The following is a 26,463-nucleotide window of genomic DNA, read 5'->3' as shown; positions in this document are numbered from 1 at the left end:
CACTTTTAAAGCGTGCAAACCACTTCTGGCACGTTCGCTCAGATAGAGCATGCTCACCATAAACTTCCACCAAGATACGATGACTTTCGGCTGCTTTTTTCTTCATATTAAAATAATGAAGAAGAATTCCCCGCAAAAACACATTATTTGGCACGAAATTCGACATTTTCAAGTGTGGTAAAAATATTGTTGTTTACGCTTCAAATAAAAAACTTATACTGACGTTTGTGCCTTACGACAGTAGCTCTCCAATGAATGTTTGGAAATGTGGATCGATGGAATAATAATCAAGTTACGCCATCTGTTGTAAAACCGCACGAACTTATAAATAGACCTATTAAATAAACATGAGAAGCGGTAAAACCGTCATACGCAACGCAGCAAATAGCGCGTTTCGAATTTCTGTGGAATTAATTCGTTCTTCAGCTGAGTACCAGGGGGTTTGTGTAACTCAAATTCAAACACTTTTAAATTGACCCAACCCAACTGTAACCCAATTATTTTAGAGTTAATACAAAATAAAGAATATTTAAAATGGTATATATATGTATATATATAAATGGTTATTTAGAGACCCAGAGCAGAGACGTAATATTTGCTGTTGCATCCAGAGCTTTGAGAAGACAGAACATACATACACTTACATACATACATATGACACAGGAAGCTTATTTTTGGTGGTAACAATGAAATGAATTATAAAAAAATGTAAATAGAAATGTTGCAATAACAAAATCTTTACAAAAAAAATAAATAAAAATTGTGAGCCAGCTGTTAAAAAGGCGTGTAGATTGCGTAGTAGTTACACTAGGTTTTAAGTTAATGAGCGAAATACACATAATTAAACTAATTTGTATCTTTATTATAACTGTAACTATTATTATTATTATTTAATTGTTATTAACGTGCAAATTTTGAAAATTGTCGTCTTGTATTTTTGTTTGTTTACTTATTTTCTGCTTAATATTAATTTGTAGTGATTTAATACGACGTTCATGTTTAATTAATTATTCGTCGTCCAATAATTACAAACAAGGAGTAGAATTATGAAAAATATACAATAACTTAAATCAACAATAGGAAAACAAACAAACAAACAAAAAACTCAAATCGCTAACCGCAATAATGAGTATATCCAACAATTATTATGTGAATGAGTAAATGAAAAATTCAAAAATACATTATTTACAAACAAAAACAATTACAAAAACACAAATTCAAACAAATACAAACACAATTTCTTTTATTTCGTTTTTCTTTAATTTCATGCATTTCACACGTTCCTTGGTTAGTATGAAGGCGAAAACTAAAGAAAGAGCCGAATTTGTGGAGCAATACCATAATTGCAAATATTAGGATGGGGAATAATGATTTTTATTTAAACAGAAAACAATAATTATATAAATAAGTTAATCAATTATATATTCGCCTCTTCCAACCTCTGATGCCGATCCGCCAAAAACCGCCTGATGTCAAAAAAGTGGTTGAGCCAGTTTTTAAGGACCTCTCTGTTATGCACTCCCTGTCAAACCATATGAAGGAGCGGAAAAGATGGTAATCATTCGGTGCAAGGTTCGGAGAATAGGGCGGATGCTGAAGGACCTCCTATTCGAGCTCTTGGAGTGCGGCTTTGACGACTTGTGCAACATGGGGCCTGGCGTTGTCGTGAAGGAGTATGGTCTGACCATATCGATCAGGTCTTTTCAGTCGAATAGCCTCATTCACGTGGGGTACCTGGGCAAAGCATTTCCCAGTGCTCCATGCGCTGTTTATAACCGCGTGTTGCTCGATGGCGGGCGAGATGCTGAGAAGCAATTTAAAGGTGACTTTCTTTGTTATTTTCATTGACCTCGTGAGGCTTCCAATTTTTCAGTAAATCTCATTGAATGAAGGTAATTGAGAATCATTTTATGATCGCAGTTCATTTTTTCCGCTAATTCACGATTGGTTTGGCGACCGTTCTTCTTGGAGAATGATTTGGAACGTTCTTCATCGGATTCAGAACGCTTTACACTGTGGGACGTGTCATCGAGGTCAAAGTCGCTATTTTTGAACTTTACAAACCATTTCCGGACTGTACACATGTTTATGACACCTTTTCCATACACGTCACAAATGTCCCGGGCTGCTTCGGCAGATTTTTGACCTCGATGAAAAGCAAAGAAGGGCAAGTGTCGAAAATGTTGAATTTTGTATCGTGGGTATTCCATTTCTAAGCCTCAAAACTAATAAAAAGTAAAATAACTCAAAAGTACCATTAACATAGTTTTGCAGAGCAGAAAGAGTTCTATCGAATGCTTCCTTTGCCCAGCAGGAAACAAATCGTCGTAAAATAAAGGAACTTATTGCCCAACCCAATAATTACTCTTTACCTTCACAAATCATTCAGTTATTTTGAGGTTGTAAGGCTTTTCCAATAGGAACATGGACATTTTAAGCTTCGAAGGCTTCATGTGTGTGTCATGAGTGTGTTGGAGTTGTAATAATTGAGGTAGTGTTGTGAGATAGCATCACGTTCTATCACACACAACAATGGTAACGTCACGCATTCTGTCAGTAAAATGTTGACAATATCATAGCCATTACCTGGTAAAAGCCAATTCAAGCCAATCAGTGTAAGTTTTCAGTGCGAAGTTGAAATGGAAGAGGAACAGTAAGTTTTCATTTACTGCTCTGAAGTCTAATATTCTCGATTTATTGTATTTAACGCAAAATTAATTTCGTATTAAACGAAATTATTGATAATGATTTTCTCACAATAATCGGTTCTACGTTACCGGAACGACCCGCAGTTGTATCCGGCCAAGGACTGTCACTCCAGCAACATTTCCTATACATGTATGGGCAATGTTTATGCTACTACAGGAACAACAAAAACAACATCCATATTTTCAAACAACACGCTCGGCCCGAAATAACCTGTGCAATATCGTAGCAATATCAGCAGCTATCAGCAACAGACTAGCAAAAAAGAAACAGAGTCGCAATATTTTAGCAATTAGTGAGTGCGCGAACACACCCTATTCTACACTTATAAATACACTGTTACGTGTGTGGTAGAGCTCGTCCTCCAATTTCTGATGTCTTTGTGTTTTTCCACAAATGGTTGTGCTTATAGTTTTATGCCGCCTCCGAACGGCAGATGGTTTTTATAAGGAGCTTTTTCATGGCAATAATACAGCAGCCATGGCCTGCCGAGGGGTGACTGCCTTTAGAAAAAAAACGTGGTCTTTATCCAGTTGCAATCAAAACAGATATTTTCCACGATTTTTTAAAGTATCTCGTTCCATATGAAATTCTGGCAAAAACAAAAGTATAACTTTTTAACTGGCGAAAATTCTGACATTGTTCCTAGCAAAGTCTTTTATTCGGCGTTCAGAAGAAGTATCGAAATGTTTGCCCTTTTTAATGGCAGATGAGATAAAGACTTAAATATTTCGTACTTTTCTCTTTAAACCTAATTCATCTTTAACGTTACAGTCGAGCTTCATTTTTCTAAAGAATTCATAAAAACAACTGTATTAAACATGTAAGGAGCATTTATTTCAAAACTTTACTTACTATTTTGTTGAGAGATGCTGCTAAAATTTTCGCTTTCTTATAAAGTAAGAGTATTGACGCTCAAACACACCCTAAATGTATGCAAATATTTTTATATGCAATATGCATACAAACATGACTCTTACTTCCGGCGGCCACCACTCGGTCCCCATTAGTTTCCCCTTCGGAGATCAAGTTTTTTTATTAGCGGCGGCCCCCGAAAAGCAATGAAAAACCTTCTACTGTACGGTTCGTTTATGTCAGAGGAGCTAAATTTTTAAAGATTCAATATTTGCAATCGCTCTGCATTACGATTGCCGTCTTTAATAGGTCTCACGAGAATGGCTAAATTCTGATTTATTATTATTATGTATGTATTTATATTCAAATTTGTATATGCAAAAAAACATCATTTTTCACATTATATGAAACTGGTTTCTTAGAATACGAAAGTATTTATTATCAACACCTATTTTTCTCCCTTTAAAGTTATCCTACATTCCGATATAATACAGTTGCGTCATAAAGTTCTTTAATCCTCTAAGCATTTTTGATATGCACTTTTTGGTATAGCCGTTGAGCTAATCAGGCTTTGATTGATGCAAATTTCCGTTCGTTCACTGGTATTTTTAATTTTGGAAACAGTCAAATGACAAAGGTGAATGCGGTGTGAGGCATGAGAACGGATTTATTTTACGTACATTTTTCGATAGGAAAAATCGCCAAGCACATCGAAATACGTCAAACCTTGATTGAATTTGATTTTTATTGAATTGGTGAAGCAGTGTTTTCGCGGTTATTTTTGTTTCGCTGGGACTCATCAAGATAGGGATTGCGCACCTTATATGTACATAATACACGGCGTGCCTAAAGAATCCTACGGATTGGGCAAAAGCAGCGCAATATACGGAAGATCGTGAAGACCACGTAGCTCATTGTCACTTTTACTTGGCTACACACTATAAATGCAACTAATATGTCATCAAAACATGCTGTTAAATATACAAATTTATATTCAGGCATGACAAAGCTCCTCAAAAAAACATTTTCCCTTTGGAGTCGGCTCAAAACTGTAGGTCCTCCATTTGTGGACCAACATCAAGACGCGCGCCACAAATTGGAGGGAGACCTCGGCCAAACACCCAAAACGGTGGGCGAGCCATTTATATATACCTACACATATGCACGCGGATTCGCCTACATACATCACCTCATCAGACGATTTATAATTTTTGGCATGTCGTATGTCAATCATATTTGACACTTGTAAAGTAGACAGCTGCGGTATACAAGCAGACAAACAATGGAACGCGTAAAGGTCAAATAAATATTTCCATCATTCAAAAAGAAAGTTTTGCGCCATCTTTTATTAGGATCTCAGATTTTTGTATAAAATAATATATAAAATTCATGTCACAAAACAAATATGGGTGCCAACTTTTTCTTCACGTATTTCCCACCTTAGGGAGTCAAAATGATGTAAAAATTGTGCAAAAGGGCATTTGATAAATTTAAAGGTAATTCTAATCCATCAGTGTAATTTAAATAATTATTTTTGTGCTTTCCTAATAAAACTTACTGAAGTAAATGATCTTTTTTGTAAAAATAATTGTCTTGTCAACTAGTCGTGGTGGAAATAGGATAAAATGAGGATGGAAAATGAAAATATGGACAATAGTCGTCAATGCAAAATGCGAAACTTTGTATGAAAACTTAAACTTCAAAGGCCCCTAGAAATATGCCTCAGTTTTACATGTCACGTTTACGCACCGTATTCAACAACCTGCTCCAAGGCATCGTAGGACAAAAAGCGAGAAATTTTTCTCGGAGAGGTCAAATATACTAAAACTGCGTTTTCTCCCTGTCGTCAGGATATTTTTTAAGAAGTGACCAAAGTCATTTAAAATAAAATCCTAACATCAACGAGAAAGTTTTACAATAATTCGCAACCTGCTTCGCATGTATATCGCTTTTTGTGTGTGTAAAACTAACTGGCGCACGGTGTAATACATTGAATGTGTTTATGTATTTGTTCATAAGACACAAGGTGGCGCAAAATAATCACATTATCAGAAGATTTATTTGTTGCAAATGACGTCGTACGTGAGGTATACTTGACACTTGAGAATTAGACAGCTGCAGTATATAAAAATGGCGACCGCCGTAGCCGAATGGGTTGGTGCGTGACTACCATTCGGAATTCACAGAGAGAACGTAGGTTCGAATCTCTGTGAAACACCAAAATTAAGAAAAACATTTTTCTAATAGCGGTCGCCCCTCGGCACGCAATGGCAAACCTCCGAGTGTATTTATGCCATGAAAAAGCTCCTCATAAAACTATCTGCCGTTCGGAGTCGGGTTGAAATTATAGGTCCCTCCATTTGTGGAACAACATCAAGATGCACACCACAAATAGGAGGAGGAGCTCGGCCAAGCCCCTAACAGAAGTGTACGCGCCAATTATTATTTTTTTTTTTTTTAGTATATAAACAGACAAGCAATGTAGCGCGTAAATATAGTTTATCTCATGTAGTTGATAAGTTTCTTGAACAACAGTTATAATCAACCGCATACTTTTAGGCATACATTATCTGTTGCTGCTGTCAGTGATGTTCATGTAACTTGAGGCTTACGGAATGTGGCCAACTATTTAGTAGCACAAAAAGTACAGGAGCTTAGAAACAAAAAAGTATGAAAGTAATGCGAAAATTTGAGCTGAATATGCAAAGCGTTGATGGTGTATTATTTCAGCTAATCAATTTTATTGACTGAAATTTAACTTTTCTGCAAACAGGGAATTTGGTATGGTTGAGGTAATTTAGTCAATAAAAGTATTGAGACGACTAACTTTTTCTATTTTTTCGGATCAGTTAAGGAAAACTTAACGTAAAGAGCAGTATAAAATATTGCATAGTACATTTGACTGTAGTAAAAAGTACGAAGTACATCGATCGGATTAGAAGTCTGAAGGGCCGACGATGATATTAGTTTAGAATTTTCCCAACTTGAGAATAACAACGGTGTGGAATACTCTATGCAATATACATATGTTGAGCCAACTAGAAATTTTTTCTTCAATCACGAAATTTGCACATGCATGCATACATTGTATGAATGTGTATTTTGAACCAAAAGAAAATCGTAAACTGCTGTTTAACCTTCAACTCAAGTGTGGAAGGCTTTACAAATTTTATGGATTTCAAATTTTCACTTGAAATCAGAATTCGAAAAATTGTTATAAATCTATAAATATTCATACACTTATGAAAATTTACATGTGAAAATTATATGAAAGAGAAATACAAAAGAAATTTTAAAATGTTCTTCAATGTTCACTTAAAATCAGAATTGCTAGCTTTAAGAAGCTATGACAAAACTTTACTGATGTGAATTTGGAAATGAAAAGGGCTTAAAATGCGATGCTTCAATCGTCGAACCCATCACAACATTAGATCGGGCATCATGTTCCAAACTTATGACAAACAATTCTTTTTGCTGTTTTGTGGAATGGTCAACAAAATTTTTTTTATCGATATACTCTGGATAAGCATAAACTATGAATTAGGAAATATTTTTTCAAATTTTTTGTTTATACGGGATCGTTTTTTTTGATTGCATAATGTTTTTAATAAGCAAAATAATGTTCCGTAAATATTTTTGAGTACAAATTAGTGAGCGGCACTGCTTGACTTACGCTCTCCCTCACACGTGCATATATACATATACCGATGTATGCCCCAGTAATGATAGAAAATGAGATTACGTAGATTGAACTGGAGAAATGTGCGTAAATTTGCCGTGGCATAAAAATTAAAAATAATACAACAATAATATCATTGACAGACGCCGGCGTTAATCTGGAATACCGTGGCAGTTATTTTGACTAAAATTGTAGTGCGACAGACGGTTGTTGTTACGTGCATTAGTGAACAGCTGATTTGTTTATTGAATATTTTTGTCAGTAAGAAATGAACCGTAGGCACAAAACACGGATGTTAGCTGCCCTCAAATTACAATTTCTCAAACTACTCCGAAATATCAAAACAATTAATGTAATTTGCTTGATTTTCTTTTTAAAAGTTTGATTATTTTTCATGCAGTATAGATATTAACTCTCGTTTTTCGGCAGAAATTAAATCTAGTAGTTGATCCGAATTAGTTGCACTTGATTCCCAAGATAATTCTGAAATAAGTCGTTAACCCCTATTAACGCCACCGTCTGTCTGTTGTATAAGATGAAAACAAATGTCTTACGTCAGCAAATCAGCTGGTTCTGTCAAGCTCACTAAGAGTGGGATAGCAGTTTTCCGCCATCTTCTGGATTCTCTCGACTATGTGATGAATTGTAAATGAGATGTGTGGGAAAACTAAGAAGAGAGTGCCAAAAACATCAGTTTTGTGATGATAAATTAAAAGTTAGCTTTGGCCAACTTAAACAAAGAAGCTTATAAAAATACTTGCAAAACTTTGCAAAACAAACTCCCGCAATTACGTAAGCTCAACGCTGTTGCTTTCAAATTCACCGAGCGCCGAGTAACGGTATCACAATTTGCGCAACTTTCTGAATTCCCTTAACTAAGTATATTTATGACCCGTATGCAAGGGTGGATAGATACTTGAGGCTTCCCTGGACGGGACTGAGGATAAATCCGACCTTTAACAACTTCTTGTCAAATAACCATAACAATCGGAATCGTTCGTAGTCAAATCATCTGTGTTATCTTGCTCTAGATGCCTGGGTGTTTAGGTACACAAATGAGATTGGAATACTGCGTATGATACTGAAACATTTCGTTTTGAAATCAAAGTACTTTAAGCTGCATGCTTTTTCAAATAAACGACAAATAGCTGGTTTGTTTTTCCACCGAAATTATTAAATTTATTATATATTATGATTTCCGCCAAAATATTTCGAGAAAATATTTAGATAAGAAATTTGAAATTGTTATTATTATTATTTTGGCGGCCGCCGTAGCCAAATGGCGTAGCCAAATGGTGCGTGATTACCATTCGGTATTCAGAGAGAACGTAGGTTCGAATCTCGGGAAACACCAAAATGAAGAAAAACATTTTTCTAATAGCGGTTGCCCCTCAGCAGGCAATGGCAAGCCTCCGAGTATATTTCTGCCATGGAAAAGCTCCTCATAAAAAATATCTGCCGTTCGGAGTCGGCTAGAAACTGTAGGGCCGTCCCTCCATTTGTGGAACAACATCAAGACGCACGCACGAGACGAGGAGCTCCAAATATTCAAAAAAGGTGTACGCGCCAATTATAGGGGATATACCTACATATATACAAGTATAAGTACAATATAACCCTAACCTGATTAGAATTAGAAATTAGTTCTAAGCCTATCTTCCAAAAAAAGTTACAAATCTCATTATTCCGATTGTGTTGAAAAAATATCAACATTTTTATGCCGACTGAATTTTTTGATTGCTGATTTTTTTTTTAATTTTAAAAACTAATTTTATTTACAGAAAACATGAATTTTTTAAGTATATTTAAATTAGTCCCTCCATCCAGCTCATGTAAATCTTAGCATTTCTAGGAAATATTTTGGCGAAAGTCTTAAAATAAAGGGTGATTTTTTAAGAGCTATAGGAAAGTTTTTCAAAAAAACACGCGTAAAATTCAGAAAAATGCATGAAATTTTTATTTAAATCGATAGTACAGTCCATATAATTTAATGTTTGAAGATTATTTCAAGCAAATGTTGACCGCAACTGCGCTTCAAATGGTCCATTCGCTTAATCCAATTTCGGCATACTCTTTCCAATGTTTCGGCCGGTATCTCATATATAAATGCTTTAATGTTGTCTTCCAATGCGTTAATTGAAGCAGGCTTGTCTGAATAGACATGAGCCTTAACATAGCCCCACAAAAATTAATCTAAAGGCGTTATATCGCACGATCTGGGTAGCCAATTGACAGGTCCCGAACGTGAAATAAAATGTTCACCGAACTCGCCTCTCAACAAGTCCATTGTTACGCGTGCTGAAACCACATGTCATGCATGTCAAGCTCTTGCATTTTGGGCAAAAAAAAGTTGGATATCATTTCACGGTAGCGCTCACCATTCACAGTTACGTTACGATTCGCTCTTTGAAGAAGTACGGTCCAATGATACCTCCAGCCCATAAACCGCACCAAACTGTGACCTTTTCTGGATACATTGGTAGCTCTTGCAATTCTTCTGGTTGATCTTCACTCCAAAATCGACAATTCTGCTTATTTACGTACCCATTGATCCAAAAATGAGCTTCGTCGCTGAACCCAATCTTTCGACTTTAAACTTTCTTAACAGAACACGCATTTTTATAATAAAATTCAATGATTTGCAAGCGTTGTTCGTTTGTAAGACGATTCAAGGTTAAATTATAGACCAAACTGAAGATGTTTGACAGTGAAACAAAACACGAAACGTGCGTCAGCTGTTTAAACCAACTGTTTAAAAAGATAATAGCTAAAAAATCACCCTTTATAATAAATTTTGTAATTGTTATAAAAAGTAGCAACTTTTTTTTTTGGTGAGTCTCCCTAACGTATGTACATTCATACATTTTTATTTTAGTTTGACAATTACATTTTTTTAGATGTTCTGATTTTGATGATTTTTCCGAATTCGCTAAGAACTTTACAGTAATTTTAAAAATTATTTGAAATTAATTTCTTTATATTTTCGATTTGACAAGTCAACCATTTCGTTCTTACATTTTTTTCTTTTCAACGTGGCGGAGCTAGTGCAATTTCAACATTATTTCCCGCACTTTGAAAGTTTTAGAAAATTCAAGCACTACATGTAAATGGCTTATTTTTTGAAAGAGTCTTTTACAAATAAAATGTTTCTATTACCCGAAAGCAAATCCTGTTGAGGTTAAATCAGTCGTCAATCAGTGTGTCAAAGTTCACAGATATGTTGTACCTAAAAATTAAAAATAATAAAATATCAAACCCACACACTTGTGAGCAAATATTAACACTAAACCTACCGATATTTTATGTATTCCTATTCCTACCAAAGTGGGTCAAATGACCCGTCTTTAAAATATTATATATATTATTAAGATCACATATATTTCTCGGTAAAATAATTAGCAAGAGAAGAGTAAATCTTGAAAAATACATTCGATGTATTTTTTAATAAAAATCGTGAAGGCAAACGACGATTTAATAATGTTATTTCTAAGAACTTCTGACAAAAAGTTTAAAATGGGTCAATTGACCCGTCCATGGTAGGTTTAGTGTTAAAACAATTAGTCGACAACCCGATATCTAATAGTAACGTAATCCATTTTATTCACTTAATTTTTGTCTCATTTTCATTTACATTATTTTGCCTACAGTAAAATACATACTTACTATACACATGTATGTCATAACACTTAACGGAAGAAAACCTGTAAAATGTCAATATAATACGCACACAAATTTCAAAATTTTGGAAAAGAACAAAATCAAATTTTTTATAAAATTTTATTGAATAACTAAATAAGAAAAACGCTATCGGATAAAAAAAATAAAAAAATTATTAAATAAGTAAATGCCTAGTACCTACAAACATATGTATGTATGTATACTTAAAGTGGCAGAATTTATAGTACGTATTGTTCTAATGCTGTATTGCCGTATTGTTGTATTGCCGAATTGTCGTAGGTATTGTTATAATCCGCGTTATGTGGCCATACTCATGTCCTGTATTTGCTTGTATGTATAACTGCATTAATGTAAAAACAAAACTCATATCAGCAACGCTAATGCTATACTTATGGTAGAATGTTTGTATGTATATATAATATTAAATATGCGCATTATATTATATAAAAATATACATATATAAATATGTACTATGTATGTCTATGGTGAAGTTCGTGAAGTTTCGTAGTTTTTTGCACCCTCCAAAAATAAAAATAAATATTTACATTAAAAAAACGCAACTTACCCGGTACACCCAAATTAAATATTTAATTAATTAAAAAAAGAATCCGTAGCCTAAGCGACCATGTTTTTGGCGCATTTACATTTTTCACATTTAAGTAGATCCGCAAAAAGTTTTTTGCAAGGACAAAGAGATTCTTCAGCTTCATCAATGAAGTTGAAAATCACTATTTGATGTGGGAATAAATGATAAATTGCTACAATTATCGAAAAATCACGCCAAAAATAGAGAAAAACGCGTATAGCTTCAAATCATTTAATCTCTAAAAAATCGATAACCCCAAAAACGTACTTTTTAAGCGAGCACAAATTGTCAAAAAAAGAAACCAAAAGCAAACAAGACTTATGAAACGTATTCAACTTCAACACTTTGAATATCGGCAGCAATCAACCAACTGTGCATACTCCCTTTTTGCTCAGAACTGTGTTGATCACGCAATAAAGCTTTATTTTCGAGATAAATTATGTCTCTAAATAGTAAATCCTAAGATTTTGTAGGAAATTTTAAAGTATTTTATCGATCGCTGAGTACTATCAAGTAACCTAAAAATTTACAGGGTTAGCGTTTTTTTATATCAACTTTTTTCACAAAAATTTACTTCTATGATTTTCATCAGCTTTGATAAATATTTCATTATACAATACATACCTATACAGCATTTTCCATTATTTGCATAGAATAACTAAGTATGAAGAGTTTTACATGTGTCATATCAGTTAGTGAATAGCCATGAAGATAATTCTATTTTTTTTTTAATATCTCTTTTCATTTTTACTCTTTGCTACTTGAGTCAACTCAATTCTAAAGTCCTCTACTGTCATTTAACTATCCCACTGAGGTGTATTCTGGAAAATTATTGATCATATGAAGTCCCTCAAAAAAACTTGTATTTTCCAGGTCATCATCATCATCTTTTGGCTCTACAGCTCTTTGTGAGCTTTGGTCTGCTGCACGTGGGACCTCCATACGTCTCGAACGCTTGCGACTTTTTTCCAGTTCGTTATCCTAAGTATCTTGATGAGGTCCTCTAGTTCGTCGGTCCATCTTGTTCTCAGCCTTCCTCTTGCTCTAGTGTTGAACGCTCTGGCTCTGGCTCCGGGTCATACCCTTTAATTTCTAAGCATTTCTGGTCTGACTAGTAAATAAGGTACTTAATATCGGAGCCTTAACCCGAGATTACCCAGCTTTTTCCGAGCCTCAACCACCGCTCTTTAGTTCTTTTTAAAAATGTCATCTAAAAGAAAATATTATCAAGGAACACAAGCAAAAAAAAGTATGGATATGAAGGTGCAGATTCATTAAAAATTTATCCTCTCAAACCATTTTAGCTGAGCGATATTTTATTTTCTGCATAACAGAACTCGTAAACATTGGTCTTTCAAATAAGAAAAATTACATTCGTTTAAAATAAATGAAGTGAAATGGGCCATCCTTACTGGGAAATTCTATAGAACCGGCTGAGTAAACAATACTGCTTTCTTAATAATAAGGATTCATTAATTTTTATTTTCTTCCGTACAATAAATACAGGTTTTCCAAATCCAATTAAATATTCAAACTTTCTGAAACAGTAAAGATTTTACTGATCTGCAGATTTTTTGTTTGTATAGTTGTGGTATCCAGAACTTTTTTTTTTGTTTGGTGGGTGAGTGAGAGTTCAAAATGCCCTCGCACTTACCATGACCGTCGTTTATTGCGTTGAGTGGACCTCCTCTCCTTCTGGGGAGACACCCTTTCCGCTACAACATTCTGCTTAATTTCGGGAGGGCCCAGAACGGCATCTATATTAAAACCACCGTATTTGCAGATTTTATGCTATAGGCTCGTCTTCTTGCGTCTGTGTCTGAGAGGCTTCACTTTGTTGCACTGTGTCGATGTCTATCTTTGTTTCATAGTACATCCTCGACGCATATCTTTACCACGTTCGAACTGTCCTCGCGTTCTAGCATTTTACTGATTATATTGCTCGGCGCGATGTCGCCAATCTGCTTCCTCATAGCATCTCGTATGTTTAACGTCATCGCTCAGCGTTTTGCAGTATATGCACTTAGGACAGCTTACTTTGCCCACGCGGTATAGGTATCTCCGGAAGTATCCGTGGCATGAGAGGAACTGAGTTAAGAAGTAATTCACTTCCCCGAAGCTCCTTTGGACCCATTTGCCTATTGATGGAATGAGTTTCGCCGTCCATCTGCCACTCGGTTCAGTGTCATATGGGCTTTGCACCGTAGCTTGGTTTGGCATATCTTGTTTCTTCTTGGAGTCCCATGCACCCATTCATTCCCGGGCCATGAGATCGACGGGTATCTGCCCGCTTATCACAAAGACTGCAACGCCAGAGACAGAACGGTAGGCCGAGGCAACTCTGAGTGCCACTGTTCGTCGCACAGCCGCCAGTGCTTTGCGCTTGACTTTGCAGTTAGGGCAACTTCCCATACTTCGCTGCCGTACTGGAGAATTGAGTTTGTGGTCGCCATGATTAGCCTTCTTCGGGATGCCGAAACAATAATTTGAAAATCCCGAAGTCCTGGGTTTTATAAATTGGTACGGTATTAAATGGCTTAGTGGCAATCCATAAGAATTTTTCAAACTTTTCCGAACACGAATACAAAAAATCGATATTGATCAGAATAATAAAAATTATAGTATGACAACTCTATTGACAAAACCCGTTAATTAGATTTATTTAGAAATTGTATACATAAGTTATTTGTATGTTTTAAACTTCTACTAAATGTCCAGTATTTAATGAATAATCGCCGTAGTATTGACATTGTGAACGCTGAAATTTAGATATTAACGCTAAAAATTGTTCGAATATTAGCCTAATTGTATTCAATTGTAGTTTTGAATGTGTAAGCGTAGTCGCTCTAAATAGATATTTTATGTTTGTGAAATTATACTCCTTCGTTGTTTGGTGTTGTGTAGCCCAAAAGGTGAAAATCTAAAACTTAGAAAACTAATAACACAAACTAACGTTAATGCGCGGCAAATCGTAACTTCTGTCAATTAAATTGTAGACTGGATCATTCCAAGCGAATAATAATAATTAAAAATGCATTATTTCATTCATACATACATACATATACATGTGCATAAAGACCTTAATATAAATAATAACTAATAAATATTTGAGAAGACGCGCATAGATTGTATAAAATTATATTTCATATTTGGTATGCGAATATTTTACAAAAAAGAAAAAACAAAAAAATTAACTAAGCATTAAAACGTAGTATAGAATGCTTTGCCTAAGTAATATTATATACATAGGTACTTGTACACATATGTTTGAAACAGCTAAAGCTGTCAGATTGAAATTTTGCTATAAAACATGTGAATTGAGATTTTATGCTTAGGTACATTGATTTGCGCCAAAAGGTGCTGGAATTTTCAAAGAGACCAAAAGGAAAGATATTTTTAAGTATGCACGAGTATGCATGAGTAGCGTATCTCTCAAAAGCTTTGTAGTTGGTGTTTATTAAAAAAAAAAAAACAGTTATAATAATTAATTATTAACGCATGTATGTATTTACTATATAATACGAATTTTACGTTAACATACATATTTACGAGTACAGGTCAGCAAATGCAAACATACAAACAGACAAGCATGCCGCCATATTACCATAATGTAAAAAAGTCTATCTACCAAACAGAAATATTTATAAAATTGTGCTTGCATGAAAGCACCTGCCTGCAAGTGCATATACTATATACAAGGTGTTACGACACACATATTTATGTACATATATAAATTCATTGTAGAGATCTATGTAGTTATTCATAAGCGTGCTCGTACTTTAGCGCTTTGTATGTATTGTGCTCGTATTTTGAATATCGCGCTTCTAAACAAAAGGATAATGATAGTGCCCCTTAGCAAATGAATTGTAATTTAGTGCAGTCACTCCACTTTAAAGAGGAAATAGAGATATAACCGTAAGGAATTTTATAAAAAAAAAAATCTGGAATATTTAACCCGACGCATATTTTTACGATCACTGTCTTACCCTTAAAATGATTTCGAATAATGCATAAAATTTAAAAGCAAACGCCATGCGACACCATATTTCTGTATTTATTACTTTGAAATTATCAACAATACGAAATTTGAGAAACTTTCCTTATTAGTCAAGTGTATGTACGCGCTTTTCGAATATATATATTATATTTCAATTTCGAAAATTGGTGTGATATGGAAGGTGTGCATGGTAACTGTCTTATTTTGCATATTCTATCGGGTGTTTTTTTAACTGCATGATAACTATCGATATCGATAACTATGGTTTGAGAGCTGAAAATTGCCTTCCTCTTCCTTTGATTCCACCAGCTAGTACTTTCAGAGCCGGGGCGTTTGTATCCATTCGAGCGTGAAGACCCAGCCAACGGAGCCGCTGGATCTTTATTCGCTGTACTATGTATATGTCGTCATAAAACCCAGATCATACAGCCCATTAATCCATCGCCTACGATACGTGCAGTCGCTAACGTCCAAACCTTCCGCAGAATCTTTCTCTCAAATATTGCCATCGTCCAAGCTTCTGCGCCATACGATAGGACAGGCATAATGAGATCCTTATAAAGTGTTAGTTTTGTTCGTCGAGAGTTGACTTTGCCTATTTTGCCTACTTAGTCCAAAGTAGCACTTGATGAAAAGAGAGATTCTCCGTTGGATTTCACGGCTGACATTGTTATCGGTGTTAATGCTGGTTCCTAGATAATCAAAGTTCACCACCAGACCCATTCGTTCTGCTATTTTATCCAGTTTGGAAAAAACAGAACCAACAGCGGGACTGTTAAGGCCGATAATGTCAATATCATCGGCATACGCCAATAATTGCACATTTTTGCAAAAAATTGTAATTACGAACTGAACGATTTAGTTCTGCGGTTCGCGTGGTCTTCCCCCCAGCATCAGGTTATAGAAGTCACACAACAACGAGTCACACTTTGGAAGCTTTGTGTGCCTTCAAACGGCTCAGAGATGTCCTTCCCATTGCTAACGCACTGCTGGTATTGCACAACGCCATCTTGCATAGCCGTATTAGTTTTACCCCGATTCCAACTCGGTGACAACACCTAGCTAAAATTAGTGTTAAACACAAACCATCCACCATGTACGGTGTAAAAACCATTAATATCGACGCAGTAGTTTTTGAGTGATCCTCTTTCGAAGTGCTTCTGTACACTTTTATAAATGAATGTGTACAAGAATAGCAACCAGCCAAACACTTTGTTCCCTCACGCCAAAAAAATTTAAAATCTATTTTACCGCCGTATTGAACTGTATAACCGAAAAGTATCATACTTTAAAGTATACGAAGTATTTTTTTATAAAATTCTGCACTGTTGTATTCTCTTTCCCATTAACTTAGTAGAGAATAGCTAGAAGATTTTAAGCTACAGTCCATGTGTATGTATTTGCTTTATACGAATGCACCGATTGTTGAAAATGTTTTTGATAGTTGTGCGCACCACCTATAGCATATCTACATACATATTTAGATAATTGCGGCAGTATATACATAGATATTTACTATGTAGGGTTCTTACATATTTATAACAATAATTTGGAGAGCATTTAAAGTAAACTGGCAGTTGTTAATTGTGTACAGGGTTTGTACTCGTATGGCCTGTGTGCAATGCAATTGGTCTAAAACGAAGATTACAGCATACATTTTTGACTCACTCTTAGCTAATCGAAATGTTTACTGCTCGTGAACATATTTCTGAAGCCACATAGAATAATTGTGATGAGCTGATCGTGCACGCGACTCAGAAGAGCTGGACATAGTTGGTTATAAGTTCGAAATTATTCACTTTTTTACTCATTCACAGTTGAACGAAAATTGTATTGAATGCTCGTGAGCACTTTTGTGAAAACACATCCGTGATGAGTACAGTGGCAATGAGCTAAGTGTTCATGCACATTTCAAGTGAGTATATGGGTTCTAAACTCAAAAGCGGATAGTATTTATGTACGAACCTGCTACGATTACACAAAACAAGTAAATATAAAAAGCCAATAATAAAATGTATTTGAATTAATTATACATATGTATGTATATATTACATACTGGACTGTATTAAGTCAAACGCGTGTTTCATTCAATATTAATGAGTTGAAGAGTCAAGATATTTAATGCAGGCCCAGAAAGATATGAAATATATACAACATACATACGTTTACTAAGTAGCATACAAAGTCACATACAAATTTAATAGAATATATTTTTGTGATTAAATAGTTATGGAAGAGTGGCCGCCAACACAGTAGAGGAACTTAAGTTAAATGAAAAATTACCAAAACAAAAAAAAAAAGAATTAACACAACCAAGAAAAACAAGTAGAATTCCCAACAAAGAATCGGCGAAAAAATAAGCAGAATACTACAAACTGAATTGCACATAGGTTGCTTAATTGCTTATAAGAATATTTCACACCTTCTGCGAACTGCGGCTGTGTGGTTCTACAGCAGTAGTTTTAACTATTAGCAATAAAAACAATTGCAAACAACTACAAATAGGGTGTTGGTGGGGAAGTTAGAGAAGAAAGTTCAATATTTATTTTTATACCAGTTGCAAACAACAACAAACACAACATGCTAAAGGTAACAGTGGGCAAGAGTGACAAGAAACTAAACAAATAAAATTCAACAAAAGTAAATTTCACAAAATTATGAAATAAAAACTGTTTCAAATCGGAAGTTCTCCAAGCAAAAGTAAACAGAAAATAATGGTAAAGCCAGCCAAAAAACATGCAAACTAAATATGTAACAATGCAAAATAGCAGGAAATCTGATGGCTAAATGAAAATACATGTAAATAAATAAGCAGACATACATACATGTATACATACATACATATACACAATGATGTATGTACGTGTATGTATATAAATTCTAAAAACTATTTAATGCCAACCCATTTTCAGTGAACTTAAAGCTACTAACAAATTCGACTATAAAAAAATATTATTCTTTTTAAATAATATTATTTCATATAAGTATGTACCTAAAGATCCTCATTGTGTTTCTAAATATTTTATTTTATGATTTCAAATCATTTATTGGCATCACAAAAAAATTGGAATGCATTTTTTTAAAAAGTAATTGTAAATAAAAAAATATATTTAAGAAATTGTTGAAAAACCTGCAAATGTTGAAATTCACACACACACACGCATACATACAATGGATGTAAATGAAAAATGAATTACTAGAAAAGCAAAGTCGGTCAATACATTCCAAACACAACCGCTTTTGGAACGTAAAATAACAAGACAAAACCAACCAAAACAACAAAGAAAAAAGGGAATGCCAGTAAACAAAGATGTAAAAAATAACTAAATTAAATAAAAATTGTTATTGTAAAAAACATTCAGAAACTGCATACATAAAAATCTACATATGTAAGCAAACACACACGCATACATACATCTGTTTACGTATTGTATAACGAAACTATAATATAAAAAGTTATTAATAAAATCAAGAAAGTATAAAAAGACAGTTGCATACATGCATAAGTACATAAACACAAACAAATATATATACGTACACACGAACACATACATACGAATACATATGAACATTTGTGAGCGAGCATTCTACGCCTCAATACAAAACACTTAACAAATACGAGTATATATCTAAATGTACATTAGCTATTGTATAACAAACATATACATACTTACATCCCCACAAACAGGCATACATACAAACATACATACATATATTAAAACATCTAAATATACTATTGTAATGTGAATGTAAAATCATTAAACATTTTTTCTGAAAATAAAGAATGAATATTATTCAAAAGCAAAGAATGTTTAATAGTTTTAGTTATTAGAAATAACAATACAACCTCGCCACTTGAGTGGGGTAAGTTAGAAGAGGATGGCTGCCATCTTACAAAGTTTGTATAAGTTAGGTTTTTCACTTTATATTAAAACACTTTTTACTTTTTTAGAAATAAACTTTATTCTAGGTACTCTTACATATATTTATTTAGTTCTTACGAGAGCTAAATTAATTGTCCCGACCACGACTTATCATTGTAAATCAATAACTGAAAAAGACTCCCTTCTTATTCTAAGCTGCCACCTTAACTCATTAAATCCCAACCTTATATAAAACAATTTTTTTTAAATGCGTTTATAAAACGTTTATTGAAATAGTGTAATTAAGCTCCTAAAAAAGGAAAAACACGAAAAAAAATCAAAGAAATGCATTTTTTGAGCTGTACCCAATCGAGTACAATGGGATAATATGTATATACATTGCCTGTATATGAAAATATGGAGTATTAAATAAAAAGACACTTTCAAAGACTTCTTTGGTTATTTGTTCGGTTAGCAGTATGGAAGTTTTTGAAACATTCTCTCTCCACGCAAAGGGCTACATTACATAACTCGCAAATCCATCGAATTCTTTGGTGACACTCCCTGCACCTCAGCTGATTCGATATCCTTTTGGGAAAATGGTTATATGAGGAACCAGCTATTGATGCCGTTGTCGATCGTTTTGAAGATATGTATACGGATATTATAATTGCGTAAATAAAATCGCACAATTTCACGTTGGTATTGCAACAAGTTGCATTGACTCTTACTTGCCATTTTATAAAGCTTCCATGTTTACTACGCACGAGCTTATCATTGTGGTGAAAGGAGGCCACCACCATTTCTTTCCTCTAAACTTTATATAGTAAGTATTCAAAGCTTGGTCGTGGAGGTCAACTCCTCCCATTCCTGAGTTGTATTCCGCTATCACCTTTGGCTGATGGGCATTCACCTTGCGCCTCTCTTGTCTTGACCATCGTTTGACGGTATGTAAAGGTTCAATTCTATCAAAGTTTGTTTCCACTGTCACAACGCTATTGTCATTCCACTTCACAAAAAGTATTCCTGAGTCCATTTGATACAAAACAACTAATAAATCATTATGATAAACTTACATAAAATCAAACTGTCCCCGTTGCTTCTTTTGTAGTTCTTTGTTCGTTTTCAGAGGGCATTTTTTGGACCGCCGTTCACGAACAGTCCCAGTAGCCTTAAATCCTTGTTCTTTCAAAATTCTAAGAAGGTCATATGACTTAAAGAAGTTGTCGAAAAATACGATGTGATCGGTCGGATGTGGAATGTTTGCCAAAAGATCAAGGACGACCCTTGAATCTAATGGGAGACTTCCTTTCTGATCCTCTTAAGATCCTCCTCATTGAAACAAAAATCACACTTGTTATGCTGCAAGGCACATATTTTCGTTTGATCGATTATTAATTTTACCACCTCATCGTCAAAAATAGTTTCAAAAATTTCAACTGGGTTCTTAGTTACCATAAAGAACACGCTTCAAGTTGGGATTGTTCGTAAAAACGTGTTTCTGGAATTTCTGCACTTGTTATTCTCTTTCTCCATTTTGGATTTAGATCTTTTGACAACGTTTGCCTTTTTTGTAAGCTTGCAAGTGGAATATCATCATCACTGTCACTGTCACTGCTCAAAAATAAGTCAACTTCGCCCGGAACATCCCTTGGAATATCATCACGCAATATATTATCCTCTTCAATGTCCTCCTCATTTGTGTCCCAGTGGGTATTTGGCGGTATAATAGCGAAGTCGAAGTGACTACGGTCGCTTGATTCAATATAGTCGGTGGCCGCAGAAAGGTTGTGAAACCTCTTTCCGTAAAATTTTTTTACATCCATTACCAAATCTACATGAAATATGCACGCAAAATATATATTAATGTTCCCACTGTACCCATGCGAGTACACTAGAATTTAAACCTACCGAAATGCACTTTTCCACAACTTTTTTCGTATTATAAAGTATACAAATTATATGTATTATGAATATTTCAACACTGACTTTTTCCGTGATAACTTAGATTTTGTCAAACAGAGAGCTTATTGCAAACTAAACCATGAAAAGAAGAAAAATAGCAAACGTACACGCAGAGACAAGTGAATAACGGATAACGGGACTAAAAAAAAAGAAGGAGAAACATGTGTATTCCTTTTCAACATTGCTCTGTATTATAAAGTGGCGAGTACATTTAAAAATTTGTAAGCGTTGGCTTTTGACGTCGTTTCGAAAAAGATGCTTTTTCTGTACTCAAGCGAGTACAATGGGATCAAATGGGTTAAATACCCTTTGTCTGTCTATGTTGTTGTTTTTGTCATATGCCTTGATTTTGTGTGTCTGGTGATACTGTTAGCGAACGCCCACTGTTAAGTTGTTGCTGCAATGCCTGACCGACCCAATTCTATTGTGGAGTTGCTATTAATGTTTATTGCAAACTCAAGCCCATTATCATGTTGTTGTCGTAATGCTTGACTGACCCGATCATATTGCTAAGCTGTTGTTAAGCAATGCTCTTAGTTGGGAGTCTGGGTACCGTAAAGGGATTTGGTGTTTTTCATTGTTACTGAGCAAGTTACGATTTAATTTTGGCTGTACCATTGCATAGCTCTAAGCTTAGATTTTTTATGATAGCTCTTTTTGTTGCTAGGCAGGTGATGATCACGTTAGGATCCCATAACTGGACATATTATGGCGTGATGATTACTAGGCAGAATTTATAGACGGCGTATTTGTGTGTGAAAAACAAAGATCAAAGCAATGCTAACTGCTGGGTCAAATATTAGGGCAGGTATGATATGATAACTTATACATAGAGTCTACGCTATATAAGTAGATGCTCACTTAGACTCAGCCCATTGCATTGCCATTGAAGGGAAAGCTCTTGTTTATGTTGCCTTACCTAGAAGATAAACCATTAGGTGGGCTTTTGCGTCTTATAGCCTAGTGCAGTTAATTCTGATTAAAATGTATTGTGACAGTAGGTTGCTGCCGCGGATTAGTGAACAGCTGATTTACTTATTGGATAGTTTTGTCAGCAAAAGATGTACCGCAGACAACAAGTACGGGTATTAGCTGCCCTTATACTAAGAAATAATTATTAAACTGCTCCGAAGGATCAAACCGTTAATGTAATTTCGAACGTGTTAGTTGCATCCAATTTTTCTTGTTCTTCTCTTTAAAAGTTTTTATTCACAATAAACATTAACTCTCATTTTACGGCAATGTTGACATCGAAAATTTTCCTAATCTGCTTGAATTGTGGAAATTAAGTCTAGTTGTTAGCCGCATTAGTTGCACTTAATTTCTGAGATAATCACGAATTAAGTCGTTAACGCCACCGTCGGACTAAGCTATTAGATGTGCTTTTACGTCTTAGACAGAGTGACGTACTCGTAGTAGCAGTGGTAGTATAAAACATGTTTCATCGCTTAATAACTTTTCAACTAGCATAGAAATTGTTGGCTGAAAGCCACCTTTCAGAACAGTGTAATGTCATTATACCGATTACCAAACGGATGGAGATATGATACAGATACAGGGTGGCGCACAAAACATCATCGGTTCATATTTCTCCTACTGGTACATAGAGCGCACAAATGATTATCCAACTTTGTTTTCAAATAACTTTTTTTTTCTAAATAAAAACAAACAAAAAATATGAGTGATAGAGATCTTCATTTTGACCTTTACGTGCTCCATTAGACAAGCGTTTGTATACTGCAACTGTCTGTCTTCCGATGGGGCGACTAATTTTGCGCCAGCTTGTATATTCGTGACTTTTTTCATCAACTTTCTTCAGTTTTTCCTTGCCAAGTAGCAACTGGAGCCCATCTGCTATTTGCCCCTTCGGTGAAGGTCATCTTAAGTCGGTAGGCAGTTAATGGAAGGCCTGCATTTTACTTATAACATCTCTAAAAATTCTGTCTCCTTCTTCGCTAGTCATAGGCTCATACTCATTGTGATACATTGCAAAGCGACCCCGTTTCGAATGATCCCTAATTCGATAGCCACTTTTGAGGTGGTGACGTTTAATTATAGAGATAAAGCGGCAGCTTCGCTTTGAGGGTGAATGTTATTAGGTGAGTGAGCTTTAAGTGTTACGAATCAAAGAGCGTCCTCTTAAAGTAATGTCAGACATATTATCGAATATGAGAAACCAAACGTTTCTGATTCTTTATCGAATTTTGAGAAGGTTGCTGTCATCGCACCTTTATTCGAAGCGGTTAAATCAAGGGTATTCGTCTGTAACTGTACACTGATGATTACATTCTGTACCATGAACTATTTCTTCTAACATCAGTTAGCAAATAACTCTCCACAGTGTGGAGTATTATTCCCCTTAATATTATTGTACTCGTAGAAATTGGAATGGTTATGTAAGCATTCAAGTTTTCTGATTGAATTTTAGACCATTGATGCCGTCGGTTAGCTTTCCATATTTTTCGCAATTACATGTAGCACTTTGACTTGCAATTTCTCTTTCAGAAAGTAGTAATTTTTCAAGACTGATGGAATACAAGATTTGGTCACCCGAAACAAAATTGTGAGAGTAATTTGGGCTGCTGCGACATAGCGGACCTGAGAGCACAATTGGGCCCGCTCACTTCACACGTATTCTTATATTCTTCCAATGGGTATATTTCCTCTCAATTTTTACCCGAAAACCTGTCATCTCATTTACTACGTCAGTAAATCAGCTAATTCCTTCAAATTAGCTAAGAGCCATTTAGCGGTTTGATGTTGACCACATCTTTGCATTCTGTACATCGTGGGAATTTTTCTTGTTACAATTCTCGTCAATTCTTGATATCGCAGCCTGGATATGCAAGCAGAATTTTGTCTTTTTAAAGTAGCGTGGAGAAATTCAAAAACCTCTTAAGTGATTGAGAGTGAGAGATGACGATCTTATGTTTTTATAGGGCTCGTTTAGAGAAGTCGAGCGAAGAATTCATCGATTTTGTTTTGCTATACACACGCTCGTGAGAATCTTGTCAACATGATCTGAAATGCTGTTAGGTCATTCGCACACCACAAATCCTATGTAATATTATCACTCCTTACCATGAAATTTGTCACTATAGTATGGTAATAAAGGATGCATGCCAAGTTCAGGCTGCATATTATTTAAAACGCGAACATTTTTCTTCATCAACTACTTCGTTCTTCGGGCTATTGGCTTATACCATACTTTTCACGTAACTCCAGAAATCTAATGGTGTACTTTTGCCATGAAAAACTTCTCATAAACAAATCTCTGCCGTTCGGAGTCAGCTTAAAACTGTAGGTCCCTCCATTTGTGGAACTGCTTCAAAATGCGGCAGATTTGCTTATTAAATTTATGTTAACGGTTATGTTGGCCGAAAAAATTGGGCAATGTGCAAAATGCAGAACGATGAATTTCATAAAACATTTGGATAACTTTTACGTGTTGTTCAATTGATAATCGCTCCAGTAGTAATTTTCCGAAAAAAGTAAATAAAAATTCACAATCAAAAATATTTACTGTCAAAAATATGCATCATCGTTGAATCACCCTATATAATATAAATCGAACTTTTATATTTATCGACTTCGAAAAACCCCACATCATTTCTCCCTTGTTTGCCTTTGCAACTGTCGTATTCTGAAGAGAAATGTCGCTTGATTTTGTTCACTACATCAGGTTTTCCCTTTGCAAGCAGTAGATACATAACAAACAATGACTCTTCCTTCTGGCGTATGTGATAAAGTGCCATTTAGCACTGCCAGAAAGTTATATTGAGGTTTGCACGTGCACGTTTGCAAGCAATTTGCCACACTTTGCCAAAGTGGCTTGTAAACAATTTTTGTTTCACGCTTAGAGGCAACTTTTCATTCAATTTCAACAACTGACAACTTCAACTTAAAAAAATAAATTGCAAGGAAAATCTATTAAGGGTGCTAGCACTTGAGTAACAAAAACGTATACATGAATTTTGTTTTTGTAAAACGATTCTTAATGTCAAAATTTCCATGAGACTGTTAGCAAAGCAGCAACAAAGAAGCAAGCTCCTTTGACAATCAAAGCACGCAATTGCGAAATCAGCTGCTCTAGTGCCATCACCTTGAATAAATTCACCTTCTAAAATTGCTTGCAGTCTACGTCATAATTGTCGATTCATGTAATTTTTGACAAGCTCTTTGTGTGGGTAAGTTGAAAACCCAAAATTGAACATGTGAACGCACGATAAAGAAGCTGATTCAAAATGCTTCTTATATATATGATAAGAGTTACTAGCATCGGTGGGTTGCGGGGGGTTACGGGAAATCAGTAAGTTGTTAAAAGCGCTGATTGGTCAGTGGTTTATTTATATTCCTTTATTTGTTATTACGTTAGGCTAAGCTACATATATTTGCATGCCAATAGGCATACCCTGCAGGAAAAATATGAAACAGTGAATCAAATTTCTGATTTAGTAAAAAATTAGTGAACCATTTTCTAACTGTATAAATACCGTATCCATACATTATATATAAGTATATAATTGGCGCTTACACCCTTTTTGTGTGTTTGGCCGAGCTCCTCCTCCTATTTGTGATGTGCGCCTTGATGTTGTTCCACAAATGGAGGGACCTACAATTTCAAGCCGACTCCGAACGGCAGATAGTTTTTATGAGGAGCTTTTCCATGGCAGAAATACACTCGGAGGTTTGCCATTACCTGCCGAGGGGCGACCGCTTTTAGAAAAATATTTTTCTTAATTTTGGTGTTTCACCGAGATTCGTACCTACGTACTCTCTGTGAATTCCGAATGGTAGTCACGCACCAACCCATTCGGCTACGGCGGCCGCCACACATTGCATCAGTAAAATATTGATGCATCGCAACCCTATTGACGTTTTGGAGCATTTTATTTACTTTGAGTATTAATTATTAATAGAATATTCAAAATTAAATAATAAATAAAACTATCTTATGATGATGAAAACAATTTCTTTAAAACTTACCTTTCTTCGTTCCCCGCCATTTTTTCCTTTGTACATGCACACATATTGCACGATACGATACATCGTCAAACATTACAGAGTTGCGTTTAGGAACATGAACTTTTTTCGAACACAAAGCAACAGGCGCTTTGGAAAGCTGGGCAGACAT

The 26,463-nt window shown here is 35.0% G+C and overlaps 1 protein-coding gene across 1 annotated transcript; it reads right to left on the bottom strand.

The window, feature by feature from the left end:
• Positions 1-20,708: 20,708 nt before the first annotated feature.
• On the bottom strand, positions 20,709-21,378 carry LOC128857949 (uncharacterized). Its single transcript, XM_054093810.1, has 2 exons — positions 21,276-21,378; positions 20,709-21,198 (listed from the first exon to the last, which is right to left on the bottom strand). Exon 2 carries the CDS (start codon positions 21,188-21,190, stop codon positions 20,816-20,818), a length of 375 nt encoding a protein of 124 aa, XP_053949785.1. The 5' UTR covers positions 21,191-21,198; positions 21,276-21,378; the 3' UTR covers positions 20,709-20,815.
• Between the last annotated feature and the right edge of the window lie 5,085 nt (positions 21,379-26,463).

Source organism: Anastrepha ludens, chromosome 2 (genome assembly GCF_028408465.1).
Source record: "Anastrepha ludens isolate Willacy chromosome 2, idAnaLude1.1, whole genome shotgun sequence".
In the NCBI taxonomy this organism is placed as follows: domain Eukaryota; kingdom Metazoa; phylum Arthropoda; class Insecta; order Diptera; family Tephritidae; genus Anastrepha; species Anastrepha ludens.
This window is presented reverse-complemented; position numbering and strand designations above follow the sequence as displayed.

Coding starts and splice junctions, on each gene's coding strand:
- LOC128857949 (XM_054093810.1), bottom strand. CDS start 21,190: ATGGATGTAAAAAAATTTTACGGAAAGAGGTTTCACAACCTTTCTGCG.